The sequence below is a fragment of the Borostomias antarcticus genome, assembly GCF_949987555.1.
Source record: "Borostomias antarcticus genome assembly, chromosome: 6".
NCBI classification, from domain to species: Eukaryota; Metazoa; Chordata; class Actinopteri; order Stomiiformes; family Stomiidae; genus Borostomias; species Borostomias antarcticus.
In genome coordinates this window covers 24,231,594-24,245,986 of record NC_140239.1, presented here as the reverse complement: position 1 = coordinate 24,245,986, position 14,393 = coordinate 24,231,594, and the positions used below count along the sequence as shown (strand labels likewise).

At 43.4% G+C, this 14,393-nt stretch overlaps 2 protein-coding genes across 2 annotated transcripts; both read right to left on the bottom strand.

Moving 5' to 3' along the window:
- Positions 1 to 69: 69 nt before the first annotated feature.
- Positions 70 to 5,609, bottom strand: cfap206 (cilia and flagella associated protein 206; the record flags this gene model as incomplete). The annotated part of the gene is made up of 12 exons (XM_084439312.1): positions 70 to 297; positions 417 to 560; positions 670 to 863; positions 945 to 1,085; positions 1,169 to 1,367; positions 1,473 to 1,592; positions 1,696 to 1,910; positions 2,037 to 2,195; positions 2,390 to 2,578; positions 2,694 to 2,784; positions 3,821 to 3,904; positions 5,502 to 5,609. The coding sequence occupies 12 exons, from the start codon at positions 5,607 to 5,609 to the stop codon at positions 70 to 72; spliced, it is 1,872 nt and encodes a 623-aa protein (XP_084295438.1).
- A 2,310-nt stretch (positions 5,610 to 7,919) lies between these two features.
- Positions 7,920 to 9,850, bottom strand: LOC311310011 (uncharacterized protein; the record flags this gene model as incomplete). Its single annotated transcript, XM_084439389.1, has 7 exons — positions 7,920 to 8,152; positions 8,242 to 8,375; positions 8,647 to 8,837; positions 8,922 to 9,046; positions 9,234 to 9,426; positions 9,516 to 9,644; positions 9,728 to 9,850. The coding sequence occupies 7 exons, from the start codon at positions 9,848 to 9,850 to the stop codon at positions 7,920 to 7,922; spliced, it is 1,128 nt and encodes a 375-aa protein (XP_084295515.1).
- Between the last annotated feature and the right edge of the window lie 4,543 nt (positions 9,851 to 14,393).

Below are 14,393 nucleotides of genomic sequence, written 5' to 3'. Positions count from 1 at the left end.
CCAGGCAACTGTTAAAACAATTGATATCAATAAAAGTTGTCTTTATTGCCTGAAGAAAGACAAAACCACCTATTCATCAACCGATCTGGTTAAGTTTGTTTTTATCATGTGCGTAGTCTTAGTTTTTCCTCCTCGAAGGCCAGCCAGGTACACTTGAGGTTTTGGTACGTTGCTTTTGCCATCCTTCTTGCTCTGGCATGCCACATTTTTGGGGAGGTAGGTTTGACTGATGTTGTCTCTCCTCATGTGGCTTAGATTAGTCTGCATGGAGTGGGTCACTTTACTCCGAAGATTGGTCTGGTAGGAAGAAAAATGTTGATTGTTAATTAATGAAATCCTAAATATATATCTTCCCAATAATTCAATAAAACAATGAAATAGAAAAGTATAATCATCAAGTAAATTCAATAACTGACCAACTTGATGGCTTTTCTTCTGAGCTCCCACTCATTCCACTCATAAGACTTCACAATGTTTGTCTCCAACAGGTGAGTGTCAGTCTGTGTACTGCTGTCACATTTAGTGATTATTTTCACTAGTAGTCTTTCCCCTGACTGCATCTGAAGACACATTTAGTTTACATTATAGCTATAATTTTGGGGAAATGCTTTGCTTTTCAAGATGTAATTAGGAATATTGCACTGTGCACCTACTGTATACAATACCAACCTTGGAATAAGGTGTGACACAGGCAAACTGCTGGTGGAGTTCAAGTAGTTGAATCAACTCAGGAGAACGCTTGGCTTTCTCTGCCATATTTGCAATGTACTTATCTGCCTTTGATGCAAATTTTAAGGCTGCGTCCTTGGAGCTGAATACATAATATTTCTCTCTGTGTTTCAGGACTCCTATGCTTGGATTACCTGCAAGGAGTTTAAAACTGTTACTGTATTGCCCTGTACTGTAAGTGTAATGTAAAATGTATCGATTCAACACATTCATACCTGGCAGTAAAAGTCCATCCTTCTTTACAAGTGTGTAACCACAGATCCCCTTGTACTGCAGTGGCAACTTGTCAAAGTTGGCTGTCGTCTCGGGCAAGAGCCACTCATGTATTTTATTCTCAAAGGGGTCAACACGGTTTTCTGACAGGGATGAAATAAACATGAAATAAATATACTATGACACTATGGAATGAAACTGGCGAATTTGGGTATGAACAGTATACCTAAGGACATTCTCATTCTTTGCGCATCGTTTTTGACCTCTGTTCCCTCCAACAGGTCTTCCAACTGACCACCAGGAAAGAGCTGTGACTGAGCAGTGAGGAAGGGATGCAGGTTTACCACCATGTTCCTCAGGATGTTCAATAGGACCATCTCGTCTTGAAATCCTGACCAGTACTTTGCCAGAGCTGTGAAATGGGGCTGCAGAGAAGACATTTTAAGTTAAGACAAACATTAATGCAATGACACACATCTCTTCAAAAGAAAATATCACCAAAGACATATGACCAACCACAGGATACTCACAAAAACGTGTGCAGTGGGTACTGCAGTCTTTGAATGCACAGTGGCGCTCAACAGCTTCATGCGTGTTGCCAGTTCAGTCTGCAAGGACTCTACTTGTTTTGCACAAAGAATTATATCTGCCTGGTGTGGAATGGAAATAGAGGCTTAAGCAAAGTAATGACAAAAGGACAGGAGTTAATGTGATGATTTAACCCTGATAAAGCCCCATCACCATGTAACTTACCAAAATAACTTTCAAGAAAGCTTCATGTTGTCGTACATTATAGAGAGCCTGTTTAAGCAGATTCAGAGGTACAACACACTCTCTAGACTCAGCCTCTGGGTCCATCAACCTCTCCAGAAGGGCGGTGTATTGCCAGGACAAGGTCTGGGAAAGCTCCAGTTCCCATTCTATGTCTTTACTAGTGGCAGGGATGGCTTCATTCAGAATTGCTGGCACTGTGGTTATGGACAGGCAAATGTGATCACATACTGTATCATCCATGGGAATCTGTATCAGTTTTGTTCAATATCATAGGTGTTGCAGTATTTAATGTTATATCAGACATATGATTGGATACTCACAGTCGTCGATGCCCTCTCCTCCCTTCTTGCAGTCTTTGTTGAAGAGGCGGATGCCTGTAACTATCATGCTGAGCTCATTGAGCTGCTGCTCCTTGTCCTTTTTGGAAAGGGACATGAAGGTCCCCAGCTCAGACTGGGGGAAAATGCTCTGCAAGGCAGCTGTAAGACACAGGAAAAGAGAAAGGGACACATGACTTGTCAGGATTCCACTGTGAATCTCTTCTATTTATGTTATGATGTTATAATAACCCACAACACTCTGAATGACACCACTGACTATTATATTGTACATACTTTGTATTTTCATATGGACATGATATATGGGCCTAGTTCTTGTAAGTGTTCAGACCTACCTGTGGCTTCTCTGACTGTGTTGATGTCTGTGGGGGAGCCCAGGCCTGAGCGTAGCAGAACATAGCTGACAATCTTTCGGTAAAGGCCCTCAAGGTCCTCCCGTGTTTTCACTCTGCTGTCAGTGATCTCTCGACTCACCGGGACAAGCCTGGACTCAAGGACCCGCTGATGCTCTTGAAGGAACTCACCTGGGTTAAAATCACAGAGAGGGAACACAAAAGAGGACAGAAAATAACGGTTTAAAGATAAGGTCTAAAACATACATATTTTAATGTTTGAAGTCATCTTAAAGCTCCAACTTACATCGAGATGTGTAATTCATGTCAAAATACACCTGCATTTTGATCGTGTCAAGGGTAGGGCTTCCCTGGTCCATGAGTTTATCCACACACAACTGGGAAAAAACGACAATGGTGAGATTTGGTGAAGAGCAAGGGGTTCTGTTATTAAAATGCACAGTCACAGATCTGCTAAATAAAATCTGCTCATAATCTGGCCCCGGGAGAAACTGTTTTTTTTGCTTCCCTATGGAATATGTAGGGGTGGGCCCTACACCCCCCCCCCCCCCCAAACCCCATTGCTCTATGTAAAGTGCATTGTGTTGCCTCTGTGTATGAAATAGGGATGAGACGGTATGGATTTTTGCATTACGGTACGGTATCTAGTTACACGGTACGGTCTACGGTATTTCACGGTGTACGGCATTTCACCTCCCCAACACACATAAAAAAAACCAGCTTTATTGAACATTAGTGTGCGTGCCTGTGCAGTGTGAAATGTAAAGTTTCAGCAGCGCATTATTGTGTAATACCGTAAACACAGGGAATGTCACGGTTCTAATACCATGGACATTTTATACCGCGGTTCACAGTTTTACGGTATACCGTCTCATCCCTAGTATGAAATGCACTATACAAATAAAGTTTGATTTGACATAATCCAGTCTGGATTGTTAGCTCTGGTCCACGATTTAATCCTGATTTAAGATGTTTTTAAGACTTTAGAAGGCTTTTATTTTGAAATGACACATCAGAATCTCGTTAAACTCCACGAGTCAGACCGGGAGGGGGTCTACTACCACTGTGTAGTATAGAACCCGTGACGTTTTGGGTAGTTTTCTTTTAATCTTGATTTAATCCCGATTTGAACCTTTTTTAAGGTGGACCAGATAATTCCCAATGGGTTCTAATTTCAGCCTAGTCTATTAAAATGCTAAAGTCGGAGTTAGCGCACTTTGGAATGGGCCAGGATTGTGCCAGTGTGAAAGCTTTCTTAGCCTGGGTCTAAGATTATAAGAATGCTTAACCCTGGGCATAGTGTACAGTACAGTGTAAAAAGACAAAACAAAGTAGGCTACCAACTATTACTAGCTGCTACTAGCTAAATTACTAAAACGAAATTGCTACCCTGGACCCTAAGTAACGGTATACCTCCACAATTTTCCTAACATCTTGCTTGGTAAGGGTGCGATCAACGTTGAATTGATTCCGTGGGTCCAGCACAACAGCTTTCACCTACAGTATGCAAAGGAAAATCGACAAAGCAGAAACGGTTTCATGCAAGCTCCACTAGTAGTACTAGCCTTCTATGCTACTAGTGTCAGCTAATGTTAGTTAAAGTTAAAGGAATAGTAAAGGGAAAATGCATGTTTAGCCCTGTTTTAGGGTTACTTGTGATCATATACAATGATTCAGATCAAAACGTTGACAAAGCTAGCATTTTCGAGAAAGTTGATAATTGCTCTACCACCGTTTTGGTCATACAATGGATGTGGATGGGCATCTTGAAAAATCATTCAAAAACATGTTAAACTCTCGATTTCAAAGACAAGAAACTCACCTAGGTGTTAGTTGGCGTTCTGGCATATAATTCACCATAAAGTATGATTCTAGTTCATCTGGAAAGGCTTTTTAAAAAATATTTAGCATCGAACTATTTAGTCGCAGCACATACGTGTGTAAACCTCCGCTTTAACTGATTCCGATATTGCGCACGCAATGCCTTGATCTCGTGGTAGGCGACGTCCGTGGTTTCCGGCTCAGCTTCCTTATTTGAAAAGCTAGCCACAACAACAAGACAGGCTCGTGCGAAGCACTTGTTTGGGATCTCGCCCGTGTGTGTGTTGAAGCATAATAATAATAATCTCTTTGCTAAGACTAACTTTAGAAAAATAGAATTGTAAGAAGTGGTTTTACAGCATGAAATTATCAAAACTGTAGATTTATTCGCTCTGACATAAATACTAGTGGTAAAGGCAGGACTCACTTTCAACAGGCAAGGAGTCAGACTCATGGACCGAAAGGTTTTCCATGTCAGCTGTTATCAACAGGTCCCACTCGGTACAGCACAAACTTTCCTCTTCGGTGGGCATCTGTCGGCAATGTTTGCAAGCACACCACCCAACAACCGTGGTTTGTGGTATAGCGACAGCTTCATCGACCGTCTCTGGCTCTGCGGTTTGGCGAGCCTCCATCTCTTCCATTTGCTGTAGTTCCTCCTCACTATATTCAGGCTCGAAACGATAAGCGCTGCCGTCCTCGCGATCAAATTCATACTCTTCTAGATCAACCATTTTGATAAGCGTTTTCTGAACTGTAGTCTAGGGCTTCCTTGTCTGTGAGCTAAAGAGTAGCGTGAGCAGTGAGCAAACTAGCTAGCCTAGCTAACATAAACAATAGCTACCGTAAGTAGTTCCGCTTCCTGAATCACCTCTGCGGATTGATCTACACATCTACAAGGTCAATGGATTTCATAAAATGATCAATAAAACCCTACAGGATTCATACTTTGCGGCGAATTTGATGTCAGAACACCAACAGACACCAATTACACCCTCGGTGAGCTTCTTGTCTTTAAAATCGAGGGTTTAACATGTTTCTGAATGATTTTTCAAGATGCCCATCCACATCCATTGTATGACCAAAACGGTGGTAGAGCAATTATCAACTTTCTCGAAAATGCTAGTTTTGTCCACGTTTTGATCTGAACCATTGTATATGATCATAAGTAACCTTAAAACAGGGCTAAACATGCATTTTCCCTTTACTATTCCTTTAACGATTGCCTGTTAGCTAGCTATGCTACCGCCAACACAAACATTAGAATACTTGCCATAAACGCCACTAAAGTTTCCGATACAGCATGTCCTTTTCCAGCACATTCTTGGGCTATCTCTCTAATTATGTTTTTTATCACACTTTCTGCTTGATCACGAGACATGTTTTCCTATATATAGAGAGCCAACTTTAGCTACATTATCGCCACTGTGTCCCCGTCATGTTGCCAACTGGTTGCCTTGGTTACCATTTAACAATGTAGCCTCTGGGGTTGTCATAGCACGAGCCAGAAGTGGGAATGTGAATCAAGGCAGAATTTGATCGAAGATGGTGTGGCGAGGTATGGCCTTGACTTCGGCTCATCTTAAAATGCCAATGAACAGATGGCTCGCCAATTACCATCTTTTTATTCCACCAGTATCGATTTGATCACTCTACTTGGTAGTAGCTTCTTCGGCTTCTCTCGCGTTACTAGTGCTGGTGCGAGAAGCACCCATCTGCAGACTCGCAGAACTGCACACGGCGTGATCGAGTAGGGCGTGATCGGCACCGTTTACTCCTTTTTTTTTTTTCTTCCTTTTTTTCCCTTTATTAAACGCATGTTTTCACTTTCCCTCCCTATAGCGTCCCATATGGGGCTAGGTACATGCATGCATGCCAAGATATGCTGAAACAAATTTTCACAAATGGCCATAGAATTTGGATAAAATATTTATTGTAAAAACAGACAACTTGTTTAGGTGTAGCAAGACTTCATAGAACCAGACATTTAGAAGAAGTGGTTATGACAACTTATGCATCCCTCTCAGTTCAAATTATTCACACCCATAACTGACATTAATAGGTGGACTCTGTTCATCAGCTTCTAGTTTGGACCCTTGCATAAAGCACATTCCACAGGGACTGCATGCAGACTTCACTTAAGACCTGAGATTTAGATCACATGGCAACCCCATGTCTTTAAAGTAGCAAAGAAAATGGCAGTTCAAACACACACAACACGCAAAAAGGTACATTAATAAGCAATAAGTACTGTAAATGTGCATCACACTAGGTTAGGCTCTACAATAGAGATGGGGTTGGTGATGGTTTGCCAAAATGCTGCAAAAACATTAAACCAACAAGGCAAAATGCTTGTCCTTTGTGTCCCTGGCCTAGTCAAAATGGGCTAGTACAGTACAATGCAACTAACAAAATAGTAGAAGGAAGGTCATTAACAGTACATGGCTTGAGAAGTTCGTCAAATCAACACAATGCTATGGTTCAGACAGTCAAAATATCACAACTTGAAGACAAAAAAGAAGCAGCAAAAAAAGCATGTTTTTAAGACAAGGTATCAAAGATCAATATCAAATCAATAGTGAACATGCATGCAAAAGTCAAATAAGTCAAATAAGAAAATCCATATATTGTTAGAAAGCAAACAAAATCATACTGTACCTGAACCAATGTGCAGTGTGTGTATTGACTCAGTTTCTCAATGAAAGTGTAAAACAAAATCCATGCACTAAATATTGAGTATGAGATCAGTTTGGGTCTACAAACTGGTACACATACAGCCCCTTACTAAAACTAATTGGGTCAAGTGGAACATCTACAACACAACAGCTCATTATTCAGGCATACAGAAATGGATACCATTATCATACACTCCATGTGCACTGGTTTGATTTTAAGTCTTGGTGGAAACTACTGCACCATTCACCAAGTTAACACTGAAAAGATAACATGGACTTAGAGATTTAGGTTATGATTTAACTTCAGCTAACGTTAATTTCAACATGTATATTAGACCGGAGAAGACAACCTGGACATTTTAGGGCTTAGGCTACACTGGACATGTATAGTGAACTGACAAATATTAAATTAGTAGCACTATAGTTTCCTGCCAGTTCTGCAGAACTGCAATGGTTACTCTAGAATTAGGAAGATGACAAAGTATGTCCCAAAGGAAATATGAATTAAGGCCATTCTCCCCCTTTCCAAAATACACACTTGCCGTTTCAGGTGCCCCATTCACACACAAAAAGGGTATAAAGGCACATACAAGCATTTATTTTTGTTTTGATTAGAGAACAAATACCTTCAAACTCACCTGAAACTCCTTGGGAATTGTGCACAAACCAACAAGGATCATACATGCATACAGGCATTATTTAGGCAACCTTTCCAGAATGCCAATGTTAGAAATACTTTAAGTTGAAAATACTTTAAAATTAAAATACTTTAAAATTAGAAATACTTAAGTTATGCATTTTCACTTTTAGTGCTGAAATTCCCCATAGATAAAAAAAAGAAAAAAAAAAGAATGTTGCATAAAAAGAAATTGTGACAGACGTACGTTTAAAAAAAAAAAAAGAAGCAAAAGGCTCAGAGTAAAAATGTGGCACAGTTGGAGAGCTACTGTATATTGCACTTTGTGAGAACTGGTATCCATACCCTCCAGAGGTCCAGCACTGTATATGAGCCCAGCTCAGAAGCACTTCCTGAAGACGATCTGGGGGCCGAATTCCTCATATTCCTCTTGGCTGATCCAGGCAGAGGCAAAAGATGGCAAATTGGCCAGCACTGCACCGCCGCTCCACACAGAGAAATCTCTGTCCTTAGGGCTGGTCACACGCACACTCTCCCCCAAGTCTGTAGGAACCATGACTCGGATTTCCTTCTGAAGCCGCTCGGGCAAACCAGCCAGCAGAGTATTTCCACCTTGACATAGGAAATGAATAAAGAACATTTAGCGTGGGTACAAGGCATGGACAAGAATTCAGCACCAAAAATAAACAAACTCTGTATACCTGATAGAACAATGTTCTCCAAGAAGCTCCGCCGCAGGTCAATGTCAGAGCTGAGTATAGATTTGAAAATGCTCTCATGCATCCCATAATGATCACGTCCAATCAGCTCTGGCTTGAATAGGATCTCAGGGGCCCTGTATGTGGATAGATGAGGGAGCAATTAGTCAACAGTTTTCAGAGCTTAACTGACCTCTAGTGGTTAACCAAAGGCTTATTTATACTCTAGAATAGTTGACAAAAGTGCTTAGACAGAGTCTTGTACCTTTGAGAGGTGGTTCTCTTAAAAGACATTCTTATGAAAGCTCTCAGATTCCTAGGCCATAGTGGCATAGTACTTAATCATCCACCATCATTAGGCTGAGTGTACTTTAGCGTGAGGCTGTAGGCCAGGGGGTAGACTGTTACCTGAACCTCTCCGTGCTGAGGCGGATGACCTGGCCATCGGGCATGGTGTAATACATCTCACTGCTAGAAGACCCCCCACATGTTAGCTCCGACTCGTAGTCCTGGGCCACGCAGCAGCACTTCTCTTTTATCTCCCGCACAATCTCCATCTCAGCAGATGTGCGCATGCAGACCCCCTGCTCCTGGAGAAGCTAGGACATAGAAAAAACGGCACACATTCAAATCATGTTTTATTGGGAAAATATCTATCAGACTTGACTAATCTGATCAAATACCTTTTTAAGATGCATTGTGACATCATAGCCAGCCAGGGTAAAGCGCTGCACAGCATGAGGTAGAGAGTATCCCTCAAACACAGGGACACTATGACTCACTCCATCCCCCGAGTCAAACACTACACCTGTTAAGGAAAACATGAGCTCAGACAGCATTGACAGCATTTTTTTCAGGCAATATATAGGTAACCTCAGATCCCTCTCCTGGATAAGATACAATAGCAGAAGCGAACAATAGGTCTTTAAAGGCATGCATTTTCTTGATAATTTGCCAAAAGATAATAGCAGCTTCTGAATGCTTTCCTGCTTTACCTGTGGACCTCCCTGCAGAGAAGAGAGCTAGCACTGCCTGCATGGCCACATAGGTGAAGGGAACATTGAAGCACTCAAACATAAGCTCCACCATGCGCTGACGATTCTCCCGAGGGTTCATAGCGGCCTCGGTCAGGAGAACCGGGTGATCGTCTGGCTCAACTCGGAGCTGCTGGAATGTGTGGTGCCAAATCTGAAACCAGAGTCAAGCAGTGAGGACAGCAGGCCATTGAGACTGATCCAGATTGCAGAGGCACATCACATTTGAAACACCTCACCAACCTTCTCCATTTCGTCCCAGTTGCGTATTATTCCATTCTTCATGGGGTACTTCAGTGCCAGGACTCCCCTCATGTGTTGAGCCTTGTGTCCAATGTAGGCCTCTCGTTCAACATTGCCATTCATAATTTCCTGCAAGCAAAATAAACTTAGAATATGACTTTACACATCGTCAAAGCAATAGTGGCAAACTTACTTACTCGTGTCCACATTACCTCGTACTTGGGCAGTCCAATGATTGTTGGGAATATAGTAGTCGGGAGGTCCTGATCAGCAAAGCCAGCTTTCATCAAACCAGAACCTGTGTCTAGCACAATAGGAGTCTTGAAATTTGCCATCTGCAAGTAAAAGTTAACACTTAATTCCCATTCAAGTGAAAAATTCCCATTCAAGTGAAAAAGAACCAATCGTTTCTTGCAGGCTTGTGAATTGGCTTTAGTAGCGACTACTAAGCCTTACCTGTCTGGAGTTGATATGGATGGATGGGTGTTGGAACTGGTTCACTGGTGGCCTTGAGATGGACCTCCTGGCAACCCCACAGTGGATATCTGCACTCTGCCCATCAACTCCACTTGGCTCACATTGATCAGATATCAATTCAGGAGGTAGTTCATCCACATTTGAGTAGGAATCAGTAGTTTGACTCATTTCAGGGTCCCAGGAAAGTACTGGGGAGTCCTCTGGAGGAGCATATGCATTGGACTCAACAGGTTTATTGCACGCAGATGCCTGCTGATCTGTGATGGCTTTGTTATTGTTGTTATTGGTGGTCCCATTCATATCAGGACTCAGAATGGGACTGGGACATTTGATTGGAGGCTTGGTCTTCCGCTCTTTAGGTTTTGGAGTAGTAGACAGTATTTGGGTGACAGGCTTGGAATCTAAATAATTAGTACATGTCACGTGCATTGGTTCTGTTGATCTATTGACTTTAGGACCCGTTTCATTTACAGAAAGCTGTGCCTTTCTAGCTTTAGGCACAGGAGGGCTGTCCGAGTTTCCACCAGGGTCAAACAATCCATGTTCAGGACACCTTTCAGGAGTCAAGGAGGCCTCTGGTGCACAACTTACAGCAATTTCTATGGATCTAGAAGGTAGTTCATTCTCTTCTGCATCCTCCTGGGGTTGGATACCCACCTCCTGGCTAGATTCCTTAGAATTGTGAGTGCTCTGTGGTGGGGTTATAGCAGGCTGTGGCACACTAGGAACAGTGAGATCAATATGAGATTCATATATACCATTGGTGTTAGTCCCAGGTGATGACTGAGTATTTACAGGTTGAACTGCGTCTTGTGATATAGGCTTTTCAGTTGTAGAATCTGGAAATGAGATTGCATGGGTGTTACAAGATGTATTGATATCCAGGTTAATATCATTTTGGGCTGTTGTTGCCAAGTGCTGTGTGTTGTGGTGTTGACTCCTGCTCTCTGAGATAATCTCATCACAGAGGGCACTGTCCTCTATGTTTCTAAGTTTAGAAGCCCTCTCCATTATGGAGCATTTCACGACTTTCCTCGTTCTGCTCAAGCGCTTTTTGAGTTTACATTCTTTGGCCCTCTCTTTATCAAAGTTCCTCTCCATTATTTCCACTTCCCTTTTCTCTCTCTCCAATTCCAATATGAACATCTGCCTTTCCTTGCTTGTACTTCGTGGGACAGTGGATTCGGGAGGCTTCTCGTCTAGGCATTCCTTCTCACTCAGTCTCAGCTTGTGAATCTTTATGTTCTCCTCCATGATCAGCTCTTCCAGCACGTGCAGTCCTCTCAGCTCCCTCAGCAGCTCTCCCCTGCTGCTGGATGCCATCGCCTCTGAGGCAGTCAGACCTCCGTAAAGGGACGTGTTGTAATCTGAGGGATCACTTGCAGCCTCCAGTGATGGGAATTCACCGGGGTTCTCAGAATCTACAGAGGCAGGACCATCTTCAAGGCCGAGGACACCTGCCTCAACCAGGTCACTGGAGGACATCTAAAAAACAGAATGATTATTGGAGAGTCAGTTGACTAGAACCTCCACTGAGAGAGAGCAACAAAATGAGTTGTTATATTAGTACTAGCATTGCTCGTTCAACACAAACACCTTTTATACTGTATGCAGCAAGCCACATGGTAAAAACAATTAATAATTTGTTAAGCATTGCAGTTTGAAAGTCTGAACCTAATTTATGGAAACCAATTTGTATTTTAGGAACAGTGGATCACCGTCAGTGGTGTGCAGGCAATCTTTTTCTCATGTATACAACGTACCACCCCAGGCTGATCGGCACTGCCCCATAACGCCCACTGTTTGCTTGTGCCCTCAGTCTTCAGGAGAACATCCAACATCTCTTCCTGTGCCAGCACATTTTCTTCCTCCTGTTGAGCAAAGTATGCACACAATGAAACGGGTAATTACTATGGCAACAAGGCAAGCTATGTACAGCGAGTGTGCAATCCATTTATTCCTGGGACACGAGCCACAAACCACTGTAAGGTGAATGTAATAAGTCAAACGAGGTGAAAAGAACAGTGTTAACTTGCCTCCAGTATTCCAGCTGCCCTGTCCAGGATCTCCTCTACATCCCTCAGACCTTCCTGCTCTTTTAGATCCCAATCATTTAGAGAAACTTCACTCATTGAGCTGGTTATCCTACAAACGAATAGCAGAAAAAAATCTGAGCACCTGACTTATGATTAACAGAACATAATGTGAAGTGAAAAAAGAGCCAGGAATATACATTAAGAGCATAGGCAAACCGATGGTGTATTACCTTTCACAGGTGTCCTGTTTAAGGTTGTGGAAGTCATAGGAATCCCAGAGGAGAGTGGGAATGCTCTCTGTAGTGCAGTCGGACTTGTCTCTTGCTTCTGTGATTGTGCTGGAGAGGACATTCCTTATGGGGCTCAGTTCTGGATCCTCAAAACTCTCCGTCTGTGTGGGCTGGTCTCGAGACCTGCTGGATTGGTCAGTGTGATGAGAATGCTCTGAGGAGTCTGGACTTTTGAGATCTCTCTGATGTGCTGGTGGGTTGTGTGTGATGGTGACCGTGTAGGAGTTCTCCAGGTCTTCCACAGGAAGGCTCAGCCAGGGGTTCTGGGGCAACATTGCTGACCGCTTCACCTTGATTTCAAAGTTAAGTGAGTCCACTGTAATCTTTGGGATTATCTCAATGCTAGCCTTGGAGGTGTTACCCACAGAACCAAAGTTGAAGTCCTCCCTGCGGTCCTCCGAGTCAGACACACTGGAGATGTTCTCCTCGTGGATCTGGGGCTGCCTAGTGACCGGCCTGAAGGAGTCTCTAGTGCCTGCTAGCCTGGACAGCCCCTCCCATCCCTCTCTCCCTCCTCCGACTTCCAGGTGGCTGCTTCCTGCTCCGTCAAAGCCAGAGTCAAACGAGCTGAGGGAGGGAGGCTTACCGGTGGCAGACACCGCCCCAGAGACTGCTGTAGACGGGGACAGACGTTGTTGATGGTGGGGTGTCATCTTTCCTGTTGTCCACTTGGTGAGGTTGGAGAGGGAGCTATAGCTGTGCACATTCTCCTTGGTGTGGTGGTCTAATCTGGGACTAGGATTCCCAAGAGGGCTACATGCAACGCCTGGCCTGTTCTGAATGGTCTCAGCCCCTCTGCCTATGGCCAGGTCAGTGTGGGACCCATGTGTATGGCTAGCCCTCAGAAAGTCATACTGCCACTGCAGAGCCAATTGAAGGTCATTGATTGATACTACTCCTGAAGCGGTCAGTAGTTTCCTAAGGGTCATGCACCTAAAGGGGACAAGGGGGGAGGGTGGGTTCTGTTAAATTTTGACAAAAGATTAAAAGCGTAAATGCTGCCACATCAGTTGGAAGATCATGCAACATCCAACCTGTGTTCCGGTATGCAAGTTCTCACCGTTGCGACAGCTGCTTTCCAACTCTCTGAAGCGCAGCATCTGGGATGACGTTGGCTAGGTGTGCCAGCTGGACCAGCTCCTCCATATCTGGGGAGGGATTCTTCCTCAGGAAGTCACAGACCGACTGCCTCCACGCAGGGACACCACTGTGTACCAGCTGAGGCTGGCACTGTTTGGGGGGGCTCTCACTGTTTACACCCCACAGGAGATCTTGGAGCAAGTTCTCACAGAGGACAACGTTGTACCAGATTTTGGACTGTATAGGAGAGAAAGAGAGAAATGAAATAACAGCCCGGAATTATTAAATACTACAGAAGACACTGATCTCCCTGATCATCCACCATTTACAATGAAATGGTCAGGAGGATACCTACTTTATTGTAGTAATTATAGAAGTCAGAGACTGCTCTGAGAGTTTGATATGGGAGCTCTACGACAGAGTGGAAGTGTTCCTTAAGCCTGTCCAGGTCCAGTACCCAATCCTCCCTAGTTTGGGCATCACCGGGTGGCAAAGATTCAGCTAAAGTGTGGATCACATCTTCAGCACAGCGAACCAGCGCCTGAAATATTTGAAAGCACAAATGTAGCATATGACCAACGTGAAGAGTTCACATTTCAGACGACAAATCCAATACTTCATGTTCTTATATTAGTTAGAAATAAGACTGAATCTACCATTGCAGGTGTGTAGATAGATGCTTCAAATTGTGATGCCAATATCTCTGCCTTTATAGCATCTTTGGCAATCTCAATTCTGTAAGGCTGGAGTTTCTCTTTTTGAAGTCTGCTGATCTGTTCTGTTATCTGTAAGGAGAGGTTAATATACAAGTACATTTTCTCTTAAATAATCAGAACAAGGCAAAGGCAGGAGAAGTGAACTAATTAATATCCATTGACCCACCTGCTGTGCCTCCTCACGGAGCTGGAAGACCTGCAGCTGGAGGTGAGCCTTGGAAAAGGCCCGTTGCCACAGCAGCTCTATTTTTTCCACAGCTGCCGTTATCCTTTCAACAA